The sequence below is a fragment of the Schistocerca americana genome, chromosome 5 (genome assembly GCF_021461395.2).
Source record: "Schistocerca americana isolate TAMUIC-IGC-003095 chromosome 5, iqSchAmer2.1, whole genome shotgun sequence".
NCBI classification, from domain to species: Eukaryota; Metazoa; Arthropoda; class Insecta; order Orthoptera; family Acrididae; genus Schistocerca; species Schistocerca americana.
Window position 1 is genome coordinate 64,913,842 of NC_060123.1, and position 18,796 is coordinate 64,932,637.

The 18,796-nt window shown below is 43.2% G+C and overlaps 1 protein-coding gene across 1 annotated transcript in view; it reads right to left on the minus strand.

Annotated features, from left to right (window-relative positions):
• Window positions 1-6,031: 6,031 nt before the first annotated feature.
• The window catches only part of LOC124615383 (ras-related protein Rab-2), a 35,591-nt gene continuing 22,826 nt past the window's right edge, over window positions 6,032-18,796 (minus strand). The window contains exon 6 of the mRNA XM_047143207.1: window positions 6,032-7,499. Coding sequence (XP_046999163.1) covers window positions 7,404-7,499 — 96 coding nt within the window. The 3' untranslated portion in view covers window positions 6,032-7,403. The remainder of the gene's footprint in view (window positions 7,500-18,796) is intronic.

Consider the following 18,796-nt stretch of genomic DNA (forward strand, 5'->3'; position numbering starts at 1 on the left):
CGTTTAAGCTTTTGACATTCCACACCCTAACTCATAGACCGTTATCCTTTCTTTGGTTACTAAACCTTTTAGCATTGCTGAATGGAATGAGAAATACAGTGGGTTTGGAAAGCACTATGTAACTTGGGTTTGGTTGGTTGTGAGACTGCTAACATTATACTGTTTTTCCCTGTGGCAGCAGTCTCAGTGCTGTTTTGCAGTCATAGTTGATGCCAACCTTTACACAACACTGCTGAAATAGTGCCCTCAGTGTTCTCTCTGGCACTTCCTTCTCAGGCTGCAGAGACAATTTGAAAAACCAAACATAAAAATATTATCTGTTACTTTCCCACGCTGTGCATATGGACTACGACGAGGCTCCTGACACCCAAAGCAGAGAGCACTATGACTGACACCACATGCCCACCAGCAGCCACAGCAGAGCCTCACACGATACCGTGGACTGGTGGTGAAACATCAGGGTCACTATAAATGTTGCTTTAAATGTGTTGAAGAGCAGTATTTGGTGCTTTGTTTATCGTCACAGCACCTCTTACAATGAGGAAAGACCTACCAGATTATTATTTTTTTTTTTTTGCAGGGAATGTGCTCCTGGAGCTTGGAGCCAATCAGTTACTCAACCACACTGAACCATCCACAGCTTGCCCTGGGGGCCACATCTGTGCAACTGCTGATAACCTTACATTTCAAATGAAAACCTCAAAAGTAATTCTTAAAAGTAGTTCTATCAATTTGGCAATAACCAGGAGTTATTCTAGTGTTTTGAGAGCTGTCCAACAGCTGGTGGCCTGTTGTTGCATAACAAAAGGAAGCTGTGTCAGTGAAAAGATGGCTGCCCCATTGTTGACTTGCAACACATTGGAGCAGCGATCTATGCTGTGTCTTTTTGAGTACTGAAGCTGTTAAATTTGTGGAAATGCATCATAGGCTGAAAACACATTATGGTGATTCATTTATGTGTATGAGTAGTGTACAAAGTTTAAAAGAGGCGTAACTTCTGAGGAAGGAGCTCTGTTCCCAGGCCAGGTGCACCATATAGTGACGAAAAAAAAACATTCTCTCCTTGGAAGACCTTGTGAAGGAAAACAAATATTTTACTATAAACAAATATAACCATAATTTTGGATATTACTGTTCATTCAACACAAGATCTTGTTCATGATTTGCCACAATTCAATAAAGTGTCTGGAAGATAGGTGCACTGTCAGTCGACTGCTGAATAGCGAGAGCATCACATCAATCTTTGATCTTTTGCATAACTGCTATATTGGAGGTAATGGATTTATGGTCAGATCTGTCATAGGAGATGAAACCTGAGTGTAGTATCACCAGTCTGAAATGAAAAGATTGAGCAAGAAGGGGCATCATACTTCGTCAAAATCAAAAACTTGCTGCACTCAACCATTGGCAAGAATCCTGTGCACTCTTTTGGGATGCACAAAGAGGTAAATTTAAAGCATTACAGGGAAGACTTATTCCGTGGCCAGTAATTCACATTCAATTCTGTTACAAAATCACATTCACCCTGCAATCAGGACTAAGTGACAAGGGTTACTGACTGTAGGTGTTGTGTTGCAACACGTCCACATACTGTCCGATCAACAGCAGCACCAACAAAGTACATGAAATCTGAATGACTCAAACATCCAACTTAATCACCATACCTCACCCCCAAATGACTTTCAAGTGTCGGGTCAACTCAAAGAAGTGCTGGGATGCAAGTATTTCAGAAGTGATGACAGCCATGGCGCAAGAGTGGCTGCAATCACAACCAAAAGAATTCCTATCACAAAGTATCCACACATTTCTTCAAGCAGTGGAATGCATGTGTTATATGTCATGGAGACATGATACACAATGTTTCTGTAATTTTCCTGATTGAAGTTTCTCATAATGAGAAGAAGCAATCTGCATCTGCTTAAAAGAAATTTTTTATAGCCAAGATTGCATTCAAACCCTCGACAGGTAACACCACCACCTTCAGATCTTTAAAAGCTTATTTAGTTTTAAGTACAGTCCCATTGTGCATTCATTATTCATGCCATGTCAGGATTTTAGTGGAGAGTATACTGCACATTCCACACAGGTTTGTCAGAAATAAAATTACAAATAGCTTTGTCACAAGTAAAAATATATATGGCTTGTGGAACTTGGCACGTCTAAATATGTATCACTCCTTTGATGCTTGTCAGTTGCTAAAATCCACAATATACAGTAAAACTTTGGCATAAATGTGACCTTTTACTATATATTGTGCATCGTAACAACTGACGAGCATCAAAGGAATGCTACATATGTAGACATGCCAAGTTCCGCAAGGTGCATTTTAGCTTTGTATATTTTTATGTTTGACAAACCCGTTTTTAATTTAATTTTTGAAAAATGTGCGAAGAAAGTGCAATGTACTCTCCACTAAAATGTTAACAGGTCATAGACAATGCACACACAATGGAACATCATTTACAATCAAAAAGTTTTTAAAGATCTGAAGGTATCAGTTGAAACCAGACAAAAAGTAGTTATGAATGCGATTTTGGCTACAAAAACTTTTTCCAATAGGCCTATATATTTTTTTTTATATTACCTAATTTGCATAATAAGGTTTGAATGGCCCCCATAATTATTGCAACTGCACCAGTAGGAAATGGAAATATGAGTGCTTGGAGTTAATAAGGCAGGATGATGCGATTTCCACAGGGTTTGTGAAGACAAGGATAGAAGTACCAAATATACCCAGATAGTAGTCTTGAAACCATAACCAATGTTATTCATGTGGATAAAAGGCCTTCTGAATGCATAATTTGTTTCTTCATGTAACTGGCAGGCTACTTTTGAATTTCATTACCTGTACAGCAAATATTAAAGTGCACTGTCTGGCTGTAGGAGACCTGCAGGTGACATTGACTACAGAGAGGAGAGGATGAGTGCTCTGAGATTGAAGTGGTTCGGTCATGTGAAGTGAATACACCTGACTCAAAGTCCATGCCAGTATTTGGAGATAGAGGTACCACAAAGAAGACCAACTGGGTGGCCTAGAAAGAGATGGACAGACCAGGTTAAGGAAGATCTCCCCAGGAGATGAGTAACATGGGATGTAGTGGAGAGGGAAAAGCTATACCAGGACAGAAACCAATGGAGGCATATCGTTCACCATGTTCCTACCTGGCTCACTGGAAGGAAATCATGATGATTATGTAGTAGATGTATGGCTATAGAAATATAAAGGGACTGCTTCCAGCAGTAGGTATTCCAAGACATATCAGAAAGATCTTCATGATGAGACATTATGCTAAAACAGAAAGCAATTGATGGGAAAAAGCAAAGTACATAAAAAGTATGACATAATAGAGAAGTGTACCAACACAAAAATTGTGCAATCTATCATAGATTCTAATTTAACTGTTGTGCCAAAAGCCGTTATAGAACATGTATCGTGTTACAGTTCTTCATATTTAAGGACTGAGGAATTGTTGATACCATGTTTGTGCAAAAATCTTGTTGATAACCCAGAAAGGCAGCAATGTTTTCATAGCTTTATATTGCTTCAATGTGAAGGATGTGCACTTTTTCTTGGTTACATTGGCAATAAAATTAAATTGGAGGTTTTCAAAAAAATACCTACAGCACACTCAGGCTTTATTGTGCAACCTCAGAATGGTTCACGTTTACGAGTAATTTATATTTTAGTCTCTTACATGAAACTGATTTGCAATACACTTAAGCAGCAGGAAGCTTCTGAGTAAGTTAACTAAGAAAAATGTTGTCTGATTTGTTGTGAATATTGAATCCTTTGTAGGTCTAACATGAACTATCGCACTGCTCTGCTGTTTGAAACACACATGCCAGAGTAATTTACATGATTATAACTAGTGGTATAAAAAAAATAATAATAATAATAAAAATAAATAAAAAGCTAGGAAACGAAAGCCAAAGGGAGCAATGTCTTGTTTCCAAGGTTATCAGCACTCATTATATAAAAAAAAAAATTACATCCATAATATATGACCAAAAGCAGTTAAGTTTCTAATGGCAGTCTGTCAAGGCATCTGCGTAAGTAAGTACACTTCACTGCATTGTCTGGAAAACTTGAAATAGTTGTCTTTGTAGGAGTACATGGTCCACATGGAATAAACACCTAATGATAAAATGTGCCTTAGTTTAAGGCAAATACGACCTTTTTAAGTGATTCAAGCATTTCAAAGATGTATTGGAACCTTCACAAAAATAAATTTGCAGCATCAATAACTCTGCACAACTTTGTAAATAACAGATCATGTCGCTCAATTATTAACTCTAGTAACAACAGACTGTCATCAAATTGAGTTAAGTTCAAACCCTCTTCTGTATGACAAGATACGTGACTAGTGTACAGATGAGTAGTGAGCTTCTCAAATCACAGTCAGAGATAAACCAACATCTTGAGCAGTGCACAGTAATGACTCAGATGTAACATAAGGGGGTGACAACTGCTACACTCAAGTGCAGGAAAAGAGAGCTCAATGTATCCCATCAAACCAGTGGCATGTTAAAAATTATGTTGTAATTGGAAAAAAAAATGTATCTAAGTAGTTTAGACACTTATGTAAAATGGCACATAGTTCCACAAAGTGTACGCCATAATTTTAAATATAATGTCCACAGCGACATCTCTGGTAGTTGTCTCGAATAGGTAATCAATGTTGATTTTGCACGGTGTATAAACAGAGTGAGTCGAATGATTTGTTTTGTCGGTTACATTTTAAAATGGCTCTGAGCGCTATGGGACTCAACTGCTGTGGTCATAAGTCCCACATTTTAAAATAAGTGAAAAATACCTGAAGTGTCATGAGGCAGTGTTCCTTGTAAATCATCTTTTTTTTTGGGACTGGTCACCTCTTTCAAAAGTGTGGTGTACAAAGTGTGAGAGGTTGCTTCAACAGACCATCAACACCCAGTAAAACTGCATGTTTGGGGATGTTTCCGTAAATGCAGTTTTGGCTATTTGCATTTATTTAAAGCCAATTTAAATGCTGAAAAAATGTGCAATATTTATCACAAAGTCTTCTGAGAGCCGTTAAGAAGCTATTTGGTTCAAACGAGGCAAACTGGGTGCTTCAGCAGGATAATGATCCGAAACATCATAGCCGTATCTCTCCAGTGTGGAAACAAGACGGTGGGGTGTCCACGATGAACTGGCCTGCAATGTCTCTCAATGCAAATCTGATCAAAAATGTTTGGTCGTATATTAAGGTGAAGCTTAAAGGAAAGCCAATACATACTCTGAAGCAGCTGTCATATAAAATCATGGAGATCATTACCGAGAGAATACACAGAAAGTAATGAAAAGCATGCCAAAAAGGTGCCAAGCTACAATTGATATTGGTGGCAACTGTATTAACTATTATATAATTGTGCAATTAGTAATAACATGTGTTTTCATGAAACCATTTATATGGTGTCTTTTCTTTCAAACAGGTAATGGCATACATTTTCTTGTGGAACTGACCATGTGTTACATGTAGCTATATCTAATCTACTACTTTGAAGTTTTGGATGGAATACAAATAACGCAGGGAGCAAAGGTGTAACCACTAACTATAGGTGTTCAGTAGTAGACAGGCACATACCCCAAGACTGAAAATATAGCTGAAATTAGAGCCACCTGCTTCCTTAGTCACAGCTGAATCTACATTCTACTATGGAGGAATCCCTACCCTTCCAGTACGCTGTTTTAACTATTAGCTCTAACCATCAATTCCCTTTCCAGCTCTCACAGAGTATATACGTGTATTAGTTATCTAAAAACTATTACATCCAAGCTGAGTGTATGTATTTGAATAATCAAACACATCAGCACAGGTCCCTGATAAAAATGATATCTACCACATGATAAATTATCTTTTCAGACTAAACAAAATTTCCTCATGCTACCCTAGTCTGGCAATCAAATGAGTTAGTTTTAGTGGAAAGCAATAGTTTTAACATGTGACTAGCCCAGCACAAATTATGAAACATTACAGAAATGATTTCTGTCCAGCAGTAACTGTAAGCATTCCTCGTGCACACCATGTGGGGGTTTTATTTGGTGCAACAATAAAAAGTCCATACATATTGATAAACATGAAACACGAATGTTTACATGTTTTGATATAGAAAAGGCTGCATTTATGAGAAAACATTAATTACAATTATTAAAAGTTTGTAAAAACATGCACATAAAATATTCTGAATGGACTAACTGTATTGTTCAAAAACAACAATCAATTCTGAGGAAACTGTTCTCCTCATTAAAAAAATAAGTGAATATTTCTTTATTCACTTCAACAGTATCCAGAACAGTAGAAATTGAAGACTGAAAGAAAGTTTTAAAAAATTACTGCCTAATTAAAAAGACAAATTCTTGCTGGTGTGCAACTCTGTTATTGTTCTGTATTCAGATTAATTTCACTGCACTAATAAATACATGATCTATAAACAGCATTGAAAATTATAATTGTGCACAAGCTTGTTAATAAACATACAGCAAGTATGCAATTGTATGAGCAAGAGGTACACTTTCACTGGTAGTAAAAAGAAAAACAATGAGATCATCTTAGGTAGTACACACACATCAGTTACAACCCACAAATGTTTGAAACTACATGTATCAACTTCAAAGTAAGTTATTCCATAAGTTTTGCTCTGGGAAATGTTTAAAAAGTATACAAAACATGGGTGTCAAACAGAGCTGTCACCAAGCTATGCATCACACCAGCAAAGATATCAGACTTACAAAACCATTTGAAAATTACACAATTTTAAGGACTAGCAGTTTCTCCTTGACTAGGAATTATGTTCCCAATTATTTCAAGAAATTAACTAACAAAAAATATTATTTCCACAGTTCAAATACAATAATACAATACAGCAATTCTCTACCACACTTTATTTGTTCAGTTAGACAAAAAGTAGATATTTCTGATGTCAATTTGTGGAATAAAAATCTACAACATAAATAATTACAATGCTAATATACACAGTGTTTCAAATTAATGTTACGGATTCAGATTCCTGTCTACATCCAGGATCACATCATTCATGTGGGCAATATAAAGAGAGATTACTCACAAATTTACACAAGTGCTGGTTTTTATATATGTATATATGAATATATATATGTATATATAGCCTTCTGCCTCAAACTCTTGAGATTACAGTTTTGTTACAGTGATCAGACAGTCAATGAGAACCATAAGTAGCATGTTTCAAGGAAACCATCATGACTGATGCTAGATTGAGTGTGGAGGGGAGGGGGGGAAAAAAAAGAGTGGAGACGCACGCGCCTGGCATCGGCCATTAGGCTCAATGTACTGCTGCTTTGACTGTGGCCAGGAGGGCACTTACAGCCCTGAGCAAGAGGAGCAGACAGCGAGGCAGGCTAACTCCTAACAACACCCACCGCCCTGCATGCCCCCCTGACCGCCTGCTGGAAGGCTTGGTGAACTTGGAGAGTGCTGGGGTCCAATCTTGATACCATTAGCCTGCAAAGAAAGCAACAACGTTAATTATTTCCAGAATCCACGATGACTATTTCATTTTGCAGCAGAGAGTGCTCTGTTTTTAATTACTACAATGCATTGAACCCCACAGGGAAATTTTCAAATATTATTAGAAAACTTTCTGGCAGATTAAAACTGTGTGCCGGACCGAGACTAACTCGGGACCTTTGCCTTTCACGGGCAAGTGCTCTACCAACTGAGCTACCCAAGCACGACTCACACCCCGTCCTCACAGCTCTACTACTGCCAGTACCTCGTCTCCTACCTTCCAAAATTTAAAGAAGCTCTCCTGCGAACCTTGCAGAACTAGGAGAGCTTCTGTAAAGTTTGGAAGGTAGGAGACGAGGTACTGGCAGAAGTAGAGCTGGGAGGATGGACCATGGGTTGTGCTCGGGTAGCTCAGTTGGTAGAGCACTTGCCCGCGAAAGGCAAAGGTCCCGAGTTCGAGTCTCAGTCCGGCACACAGTTTTAATCTGCCAGGAAGTTTCATATCAGCACACACTCTGCTGCAGAGTGAAAGTCTCATTCTGATTATAAGAAAACTTTGAATCATTACTATGCCACTAAAGAAAGCAAATAACTGCTTTTACACATTTTAATATCAATTTCCCAAAAGATACATGTAAATGAAGCAATTTGAAAATGTTACTTATAAACTGAGTTTTGTTATTAATTTTTCCCACAAAAAGTAGATGGTAAAGCAGTACATTAAGGGAATTTTTTTTGTAAATGAACACTTATGAATAAAATAAATGTTTACCCAAGGTGAATGCACTCTCTGACCACAACATACAATTAATCATACTGAATATGCATATAAATAACTCATCTGATCACAATGAGGTGATATAATCGAAAACAGAGTAATTAATGAACAAACAACAAAGTGTCAAGGCTGTCTCACAGACATCTGACTAGAAGAATGTGTATAATGTTGCAGACCTAAGTTCCAAATTTAATGTATTTTTTGATAGATTTCTATCAATCTTTAACAGCAGCTCTCCCAAGAAAGAAAAATATGGCACTATGAAGGCATTAATGATGCTTCCAACGAATGGACGTAGGACCGATTTCACATTACAAAAAATACCGCTATCTTGCGGGAACTGATTAAGAATAAATAACTCGGATAATAAAATTAAATTTATACTGGTACATCAAACATGGCAAAAGAAACTGGGAAATGGATTGAGGAATGCATAGACTTTGTTATTGAGGAAAACAACCAAATAGCAAATAACAGTCAAGTAAATCACAATTACTTCTTGCTTGCCAAAGAAATTAAGAAAGTAATAAACTTCCTCAAAACCAAATTCTAGAATTGGTAACACCTTAAAGTACTAAAATCCTGTTCATCACATACATCTGTTCGTGTATTTTGCTTTTGGGCGCAAAAACAACTAGGGCCGTATGTGCCCACATAATAACTGCAGAACACAAGGACAAAGAGCCGAAAGGTCTATAAAATATGCCATAGAGAAACAGGGGTCATGAACTAATAATTAAATGGCTTTTGCCCTATTGCTATGACAGATAAAACGTAAAACGCACTTAATAGCACACACGTCATTCACTAAAACGGCCGATAACTCGGATGGCAAGTACAAATGAGAATGTAAGTGGTAAAAAAAAGGGCATTCTGTCAGGACATGGCAGATAGTCAAATTTTGACCATGAAGAGTGCAGAGTGGTGTGAGAGCACCACTTAAATAGTGATGGCTAAAAAGACAGTGCCCAATGTACAACTTAGCTAAAATGATCTCACAGCGAGATGGCCGAGAGGAGGTCGTCCAAGCCGCTGGGAGAGATTTAATAACGCGGGGCCTGTTCCCATTAAGCAAGAACTAGTGGTGATGCCAAAGTGACCACCTGATGACAGAAAGCAACATGGAGAGCATTGGAGGGAATTTAATAGCTAGTGAGCTGACATACGAGGATTGCAGCCTTGGTAGCCATGTCAGCAGCCTCATTTCCTGTCAGACCAATGTGGCCAGGAACCCACATAAACATCACAGTGACTCCATTAAGGGTGAGCAAGTGACAGCTGTCCTGGACCCGCTGCACTAAGGGATGGGTGGTGTACAGCACCAGAGCCTTTGAAGAGCACTGACAGAGTCAGAGCAGATGACACAATTGAAAAGCCTGTGTCGCCGAATGTACTATGTGGCCTGATGCAGGACGAATAACTCTGCTGTAAATACTGAGCAGTGTTCCGAAAGCCATACCAAAAAATGTTGGTGCCAATGATGAAGGCACACCGGACACCACAGTCAGTCCGAGAGCCATCAGTGTACACAAAAGTACTATCACGAAGTTCTGTGCAAAGGTTGGGAAACTGAAGGCAATAGAGCACAGCTGGAGTAGTGACCTTCGGGAGTGAATGAAGGCCAAGGTGAACATGGGCCACCGCATGAAGGTGGTGAAGGGTTTACATCCATTCGGAAAGTTGCTGGTGCATGCAGTTAAGCTGACAGAGCAAGAGCCGAAAGCAAATGCCAGGAGGTAACAGAGAAGAGGGACGCAACCCATACTGGCGATCAAAGGAGTCACTGAAGGAGGAGGCACAGGATGGGCGGCCACACGTGGCAGACAAACTGCATCCATATCTGCTAAGGAGAAAGTCATGGTGGTAGGAAAGCAGTAGTTCGGCAGCTTCTGCATACAGACTCAACTGGGCTAGTGTAAAAGGTGATTGGCCAAACGGATGACACGATGGTGGATAGTACTGAGACAGCGTAAGCGGGACAGACGTGCAGATCCATTAACTAAACACCCATAGTCTAGTTTTGAAAGGACATGAGACCGGTACAAATGGAGGAGGGTGGTTTGATCTGCTCCCCAAGAAATACCACTGAGGACACACAGGACACTGAGTGACCGCGTACAGCGGGCTGTCAAGTAAGACACGGAGGACCAAGAAAGTTTCCTGTCGAGCAAGAGCCACAGGAAAGTTTCAGTAAAAAGAACAATGGGCCCAAGAAGGAAGGACGGTGGAAGAAACCAATTGTGCCACCAGAATCCAGATAAACGGTTTTACACCATCCAATGAGACAGGTCCTTGTATAACTTCAATAGATGACAAAATAGTCAATGAAAAGGGAGCCTGAGATGCCCGGTGGGAGACAGGCCATCATATGGTTAATGGCGATACCAAAGAGGATGATGCTCAGGATGGAACCCTGAGGCACACAATTTTCCTGGATACAGGTGTCCAACAGTCTCTGAAGCCCCACATGTAGAGTGTTCAGAGGATATCAGTCCTCCAGCAGGTGTCGTACGCTTTCTCTAAATTGATAAAGACAGCCACAGTCCGGGATTTCCACAGAAAACCATTCATGACATGGGTGCACAAAGTGACGGGATGGTCAACTACAGAATGACGCACTCGAAATCCACACTGTGCAGTGGTTAGTAAATTGAGAGACTAGTCATCATACCAGCTGGGCATGAATCACCTTGTGAACACAGATGGTGAGAGAAATGGGGCAGCGGGTAGAAGGAAGGTGTTTGTCCTTACCGACTTAGATATGGGTACGACAGTAGCTTTATGTGAGCATCTGGGAACTGTGACCTCTGTCCAGAAACAATTGTACATACGAAGCAGAAAGTGCTTGCCCGCAAGAGAAAGGTGCTGCAACATCTGAATGCGAACATCGTCTGGCCCTGGGGCAAAGGATCGAGATGAATTGAGAGCATGATCTAGCTCCCTCGTAGTAAAGGCGGCATTGTAGCACTCACGATTCCAATAAGACATTGCCCGAGCTGCCTCATCTTGTTTCCCATGCAGGAAAACAGGGTGATAGCAGGACGAGCTCGAAATCTCTGCAAAATGGTGGCCCAAGGTGTTGGAGATAGCAATAGGGTCCATTATGACATTGTCTGCTACTGTCAGGCCGGAAATTGGGAAATGGATCTTGGTCCCAGAGAGCTGTCGAAGGTTGGCCCACATGATGGAAGCGGGTGTGGAACTATTGAAAGAACTAGTGAATAAAATCCAGCTAGCTGTTTTGCCATCCCAAAAAATGCGACAACACTGTGCACGCAACTGTTTATAATGCATGCAGTTTGCCATCATAGGACGACGGTCAAAAACGTGGAGAGGATGTCTACGCACATGAATTGCATCACAGCATACCTCAGTCCACCAAGGGACCGGGACACGGTGTCGTAAAGACGAAGTTTGAGGAATGGAATGCTCTGCGGCAGCAAGGATAATGTTTGGAAGATGTTCTACCTGGTCATTGGAACTGGGGAAATGTTGTTCATTGAAGGTCACCAGGGAGGTGTAAAACCTCCCGTCAGCTTTAGTAAGCTGCCATTTGGGTATGCGCATAGGTGGGTAGGAGTCAGCAAATGGACAGCACACAGGAAATGGTCATTTGAGTACGCGTCTGAACGGACCACTCTAAACGATGGGCAAGCTTGGCAGTACAGAAGGATATGTTCAAATGGGAACAGGTGTGCGTGGAGTCTGAAAGGAACCTGAGTGCTCCTATGTTAAGACAGAAGAGGTTAAATTGGTTGAGGTCAGCCAAGAGGGCACCTCTTGGACGAGTTCTGGGAAAACCCCAAGAGGAATGGTGCGCATTAAAGGCACCGAGCAGCGGAAATGGGTGAGGTAGCTGCCGAATAAGCTGGAGGAAATCTGCCCTGTTGACATCAAATGATGACGGGTAGTCAGGGAGATGGGTTGACTATGAATGTCATCCCGTATGAGCAGCATGACTCTCCCATGAGATGGAATGCTGTACTCGGGGAGAAAGTAAAAATGGACTGGGAAGAGTTACGAGAATTCAAAGTGGTCCTGAGGATGCAATTTCATTTCCTGAAGGTAGAGAAATAAGTGGACGCTTCAATTCTAAGAGCTGCCACAAATCCTCGTTGTTGGATCAAAGACCGCAATCATTCCAATGGAGGAAAGTCATAACGAGGAAAAAACTGAAGGGGTGTCACCTCGGCGGCTGCCGAGATCAGCCTTCGAAGACTTGCTGCTACAGGGCACAGAGGCAGGACTATCCTGCTCCATGAGGTCTACCGAAGTGTCAATATTCTCCTTCTGTCGGCCTGTGGAGTCCAGCACTGAAAAACGGTTGGCGGTGCCCACCGGCGACACGGAGGTCAGCCAGGTGACAGTATCACGAGACGACATTGTCAAATAGGATCTTCACATCAGTGAAGGAGAAGACTGTTTGCCTTTGTTTAACTCCTTGGAGCCTTTCCAGTTGGCAGAGGAAGACTCAGATGTTGGTTGGCTGGAGGGATGTAGGAAGTCTTCACGAGAGTATTCCTTCTGTCCTATCCAGGCTGCCAGTTGTGTAGCTGGTGACTTTGTCCTGTGAGGCAAAAGTTTGGTAGCATGTTGCACAGCTGGAGGAGGAGACGGGGACACTACCGTAACGCTAGGGCGGTGCTAAAATTGAAGTCGCATGTCTGCATGGCCATGTCCTTCAAGCAGCGAGATGTAGGAAGAACAGTACTGTATGGTAGAATGCAGGGTTTGTGACTAACTAACAACTTGCGAGAGACAGAGTAAGGCACTTTTTTTTACACCTGGATCTCCTGGACAGCCCACTCATCAAGATGCACAGGACAATCGCAGTAGGAGGCGACATGGTTACCACTGCAGTTGAAGCAGTGGGGAGGAGGAGGTGGATAAACACCCTCATGAGCATCCCTACCACAGGTTACACATTTGTCTGGGTGTCGACAGGAGTCTCAATTGTCGCTGAAACGACAAGTGGTGGCAGCGCATTGGTTTCAGAATGCACAGTCGTACTTTGGTAACTTCACAGCCTGCATTGATCTTTGACAGAAGAACCACTCTATCAAAAGCGAGAAAGACAGTGCGCGTAGGCACTAAGGAGGTATCTACTTTCTTCATCACCTAATGGACAGCAATGACACCCCTGATCAGAGAGGTATGTTTGGATTTCTGCCTCGGTAAGACCATCAAGCAGCCTAGTGTAAATAACACCAAGGGAATAATTCAGTGTTCAATGATCCTCAACACGAACAGGATAGCCACGGAGGAGCAAAGCTGCAAGCAGTTTTTGTGCTTAAGAATCAGATGATCTTCGACACTAACAAGTTTGCTATGGACAAGCGAAGCTGCAAGCAGCAGTTGTGCTTGAGAATCAGACGTAATCTCCAAAAGCAAAGTTCCACTGAGTAAATGCGAGCAGGATTTCGTAGAGCCAGCAATGGCATCAACACCTTTTCGAATAATAAATGGATTTACCAAAGTGAAGGACTCACCGTCTTCAGCACATGAAGCCATGAGGAACTGTGGTGCAGCTGGGAGGGTCTTTGAATCATTAGCCTCATTCTGTAGCCGTTGACTATGAAGATGAGTGGCCCACTATGAGAAAATCCCCCACGATTGCCAGCGTCTCTGATTTCGTGCTCCTTCCAACTGGGGGGGGCCCTTCAGAAAGGGGCACATTCACCTTAGGTGACTATTCACACCTCTCAAAAACCAGACAGGGGACCTATCAGTTATTTGGGAAGGTAGCAGCTCAGGCAATCACCCCTCCCTGGGCGTGGCCTGTACCAGGGTGTATGTGCGAACCCTATTCATTGACCCACAGCTGGGAATCACGTGTTACCCAGTCACCTGTTATGCATAAGACGTTTGGGACAGGGTTCAGGAGCAGACAGGGAGGAAAAAGAAAAAGAGGAACCTCAAATGCTGAAGAGGAGGAAGGATGGGAGAAGGTGAATGAAGAAAGAAAAAAAGGAACAAAAAAAACAGTGGACAGTACTCTAATATAGATATCGAAAATGCAGAATAAATTTCCAAAAACAGCCCATCTGTTCCCCAAGGAAAGGGAAAAAGAACAGCAAGAGGATACCTCTACATATATGTGATTACTCTGCTATTCACAATAAAGTGCCTGGCAGCAGCATGGAAGAGAAAAGATGTTGCAAAGACTGCAGCCCCATGGTGGCCAAGAATGAACCTGCCAAAGAGAGGCGAGCACCCTGGGGGTTTGGTTGGTTGGTTCACGGTATAAAGGGACCAAACTATAGGGTCATCAGTCCCTTTTTCCTGATGCATGCAAGGCTCAAAGTACGAAAGCACCCAACACCACACCTAAAATTAAAAGGAATGGAACGAACAAAAACTGGAGAAAACATACACCACAAGGAAAAGTAGAAGAAGGTATTAAAACCATAGAGAAGATGGTCTGGGCCGGCTGATCACAATAATAAAAGAGGATGAGCCAGCCACTCTGCAACACATTAAAATGTCCATCCCAAAAAGAAAAGGTAGGGAAAAGACAACCACCAAGACAGACAAATGCAAAGAAAGTGCGACAGAGTTAAAATGGAGGGGGGGTGGCGACCTCAGAGAAGGCTAAATGCCCACCCTTAGACGGTACAAATATAACCTCCCCTCACGAATAAAACAAAACTACATCTGCTGTAGAGGCATTGTCACCCAACATTGAAGGTAGGGTGCCGGAAAGGTTAAGGTTGAAAGTCCACCGCAGAGCGGCTAAAACTGGGCAGTCCAGCAAGATGTCAATGACAGTCATATGTGAGCCACAGTGACACCGAGGTGGGTCCTCGTGACAGAGGAGATAGCCACGTGTTAGCTGTGTATGGCCAATGCGGAGCTGGCAGAGAACCACAGAGTCCCTGCGAAGGGCCCGCAAGGAGATCTTCCACACATTCATAGTCTCCTTAATGGCATGCAGTTTGTTGTGTGTACTGAGATTATGCCATTCCGTCTCCCAAAGCTGAAAAACCTTGTGGTGGAATAAGGACTGCAGGTCAGTTACAGGGATGCCGATCTCCAAAAGCAGTTTCCCTGTAGCCTGTTTCACCGGCCTGTCGGCAAGTTCATTTCCGGGGATTCCGACGTGGCCTGGGTCCACACAAACACCACGCAACGACTGGACCATTCCAGGGCATAGATGGACTCCTGGATGGTCTCTACCACAGGATGGTGGGGGGTAGCACAGGGCAATAGCTTGTAGGCTGCTCAAGAAACGACTTCCCAGAGCATGAACGGATGTGCTCAAGAGCACGAGATATAGCCACCAGATCGGCAGTGAAAACACTTCAGCCATCGGGCAAGGTGTGATGTTCAATATGTCCTCCATGGGTATATGTGAAGCCGACGTGAGTATCACTCATTGAGCTGTAGGTGTAAACCACTTTGTGGCCTCAGTACTTGTCAAGAATCGAGAGGCAGTAGCAGCGGAGAGCTGTGGGGTTAAATGAGTCCTTAGGGCCATGTGAAAGGTCCAGGTGAAGCTGCAGCCTAGGTGTACACCTTGGAGTTGTACGTGAATGGACCTCAAGTATAGGTGGTAAAGGCAAGGACTCCAGTTCAGAAAGAAGGGATTGGACACAAACTGCAATTTACCCGAAAATACTTTTGATCTTTGCCCAGACTTGGGAAGGTGACATATGGCACCCAATGGTCGAGACATATCTCTCACAACACTCCTGCTTCCGTTGTTTGATAAGTTGGCGAACACGGGCATGGAGCCATTTAAAGGCTATGAGGTGCTCCAGGAAAGGGTGTCGCTTATGCCACTGTAGAGCTCGCCGACACTCCTTAATTGCTTCAACGACTTCCGGCAACCACCTGACTGCCTTTCGCCGGGGGCACCCTAAAGAGCAGAAACTATTGTTGTAGTCACCTGCTCAACCATCACATCAATGTTACTGTGTGGGGGAGATTCAACTGTGACAGCAGAGGTGAAAGTTTCCCAGTCCGCCTTGTTTAAAGCCCACCTGGGCAGGCGCCCATGGGCCTGACACCGGGGCAGTGACAGGAAGACGGGGAAGTGGTCACTGCCATACAGGTCGTCATCTGCTCTCCAGTGGATAGATGTGAGAAGTCCTTCACTGCAAATTGATAAATCAATGGCCGAGAAGCTACCACAGGCCACACTGAAATGTGTGGCGGCCCCAGTATTTAAGAGGCAGAGGTCGAAGTGAGACAGTAAAGTTTCGATATCTGTGCCTCGGCCAGCAAGCACGGTGCCACCTCACAAGGGGTTATGGGCATTAAAATCTCTCAAAAGTAGGAAAGGTTTAGTGAGTTGATCTATCAGTGCAGTTAATACATTCAGGGAAACTGCACCATCTGGAGGAAGATATAGATTGCAGACAGTTATTTCCTGTGTTATCCTTATTCTGACAGCCACAGCTTCAAGAGGGGTTTGAAGGGGCACAGTTTCACTACAGACTGAGTTTAGGACATAAACGCAAACTCCACCTGACACTTGATTGTAGTCACTACAGTTCCCGTAGTATACCTTATAGCCACAGAGGGCAGGGTCTGCATTGCTGAGAACCAGGTTTCCTGGAGGACAATGCAGAAAGCAGGTGTAAAGCTTAACAGCTGCTGTAGCTCAGCCAGGCAGAGGGAAAAAACTGCCGCAACTCCACTGGAGGATGACATCATTGTGAAACTGGGAAGGCACGGAACATTCAATGAGGCAGTTTACGCCTCAGGGTCACCTGCTGCCATCGATTTTTTGCCTGAGCAGTCTATATCCATTCTGTCTGAGGGTCCGGTGAGATCTAGGTTCTCAGCAGATGCCAGAATCCCCACCTCATCCGCTGACGCAGAGCTTTAAGGGAGCGGTGGTGTGGGTGCCACCGCAATTCCCTTGGTCTTGGGAACCTTCTTTTTGGATTTCTCTCACTGTGCCTTTGGTTTCCCTGGCTGGGAGGACTTCACTGATTCACTCTCCAGGACTGAGGATGAGCGTGAAGCCCTCCGACCAGTTGCTTTTGGGCTCTTCAGCCACTGGTGGGTGTCATCTTTCCCATTAGCAGAAACCTGGGAAGGGAGTGACCCAAGGGACCCCTTCCTAGCAAGAGGAGCTGAAGAAAACTTATGCTTCTCTTGCTCGGAAGTGGGGACTGATATCCACCACCAAGAAATGCACTAAAACCCCAGTCTAAAATCGTAGGCCAAAGGCCAGACTCAACACACAAAAAAAGGACAAACACTTAGATCAAGCAATAAAAACCCTCTGCATGAATAAAACCCAAAACAAAATCTGCCATCCCTCACTCAAGAGATGGAGGATGAGCGGACTGTAATGCGACGACGAGAAAGTGGGCTAAAGATCTCAATGCACGATGGACACGATGCACCATGTAAGGCGCCCTTCCCCAATTGGCTCGCTCTTTGGGAAAATTTTGAAAAACGGAGGTCAAATGCTACAGGGCACCATCACAAAGGCCGAAAGGTGTGACTCCTTTTAGTCGCCTCTTACAAGAGGCCAGAATACCTCTGGCCTATTCTAATCCCGGGCCCGCAGGGGGGTGTCCAGAATTGGGAAGGTGATGTATGGCACCCAATGGTCGAGATGAACCTCTCCAACACTCCTGTTTCCGTCTTTTTATAAGCTGGTGAACGCAGGCATGGAGCCGTTTAAAAGCTATTAGGTGCTGTAGTGAAGGGTGCCGCCTGTGTCACTGGAGAGCTCGCCGATATTCTTTAATGGCCTCAGCAATTCCTGGCAACCACCAAGGTATTGACTTTCGCCGGGGGCATCATGTTTTCCGCAGCAGAAACGATCGTTCTAGTGACCTCCTCAACTACCACATCAACCGCATCTTGTGGAGGAGATTCAACAGTGACAGCAGAGGTGAAAGCTTCCCAGTCTGCATTGTTTAAAGCCCATCTTGGTAAACATCCAGAAGAATGGTGCAGGGGGAGTGACAGGAAGATGGGAAGTGGTCACTACCACACAAGTCATCGTGGACTCTCCAGTGGACAGATGGGAGAAGTCCTGGGCTGCAGAGGGATAAATCAATGGTCGAGTAAGTGCAATGAGCCACACTGAAATGTGTGGCGGCCCCAGTGTTCAAGAGGCAGAGGTCGATTTGATACAGGGATGTTTTGACATCTCTACCTTGGCCAGTAAGCACGGTACCACCCCACAAGGGGTTATGGGCGTTAAAATCTCCCAAAAGTAGGAAATGTTTAGGGAGTTGATCAATCAGTGCAGCATTCAGGGGTACTGCACCATCTGGAGGAAGATATACATTGCAGACAGTTATTTTCTGTGTTGTCCTTATCTTGACAGCCACAGCGTCAAGAGGGATTTGAAGGGGCACAGGTTCAATGCATACCGAGTTCAGGACATAGACACAAATGCCACCTGACACTTTATTATAGTCTCTACAGTTCTTGTAATATCCCCTATAGACGCAGAGGGCAATGCATAAAGCAGGTGTAATGCTTAAATGTTGCCTTAGCTCAGTCAGGGGGTGGAAAAAACTGCAGCAATTTCACTGGAGAA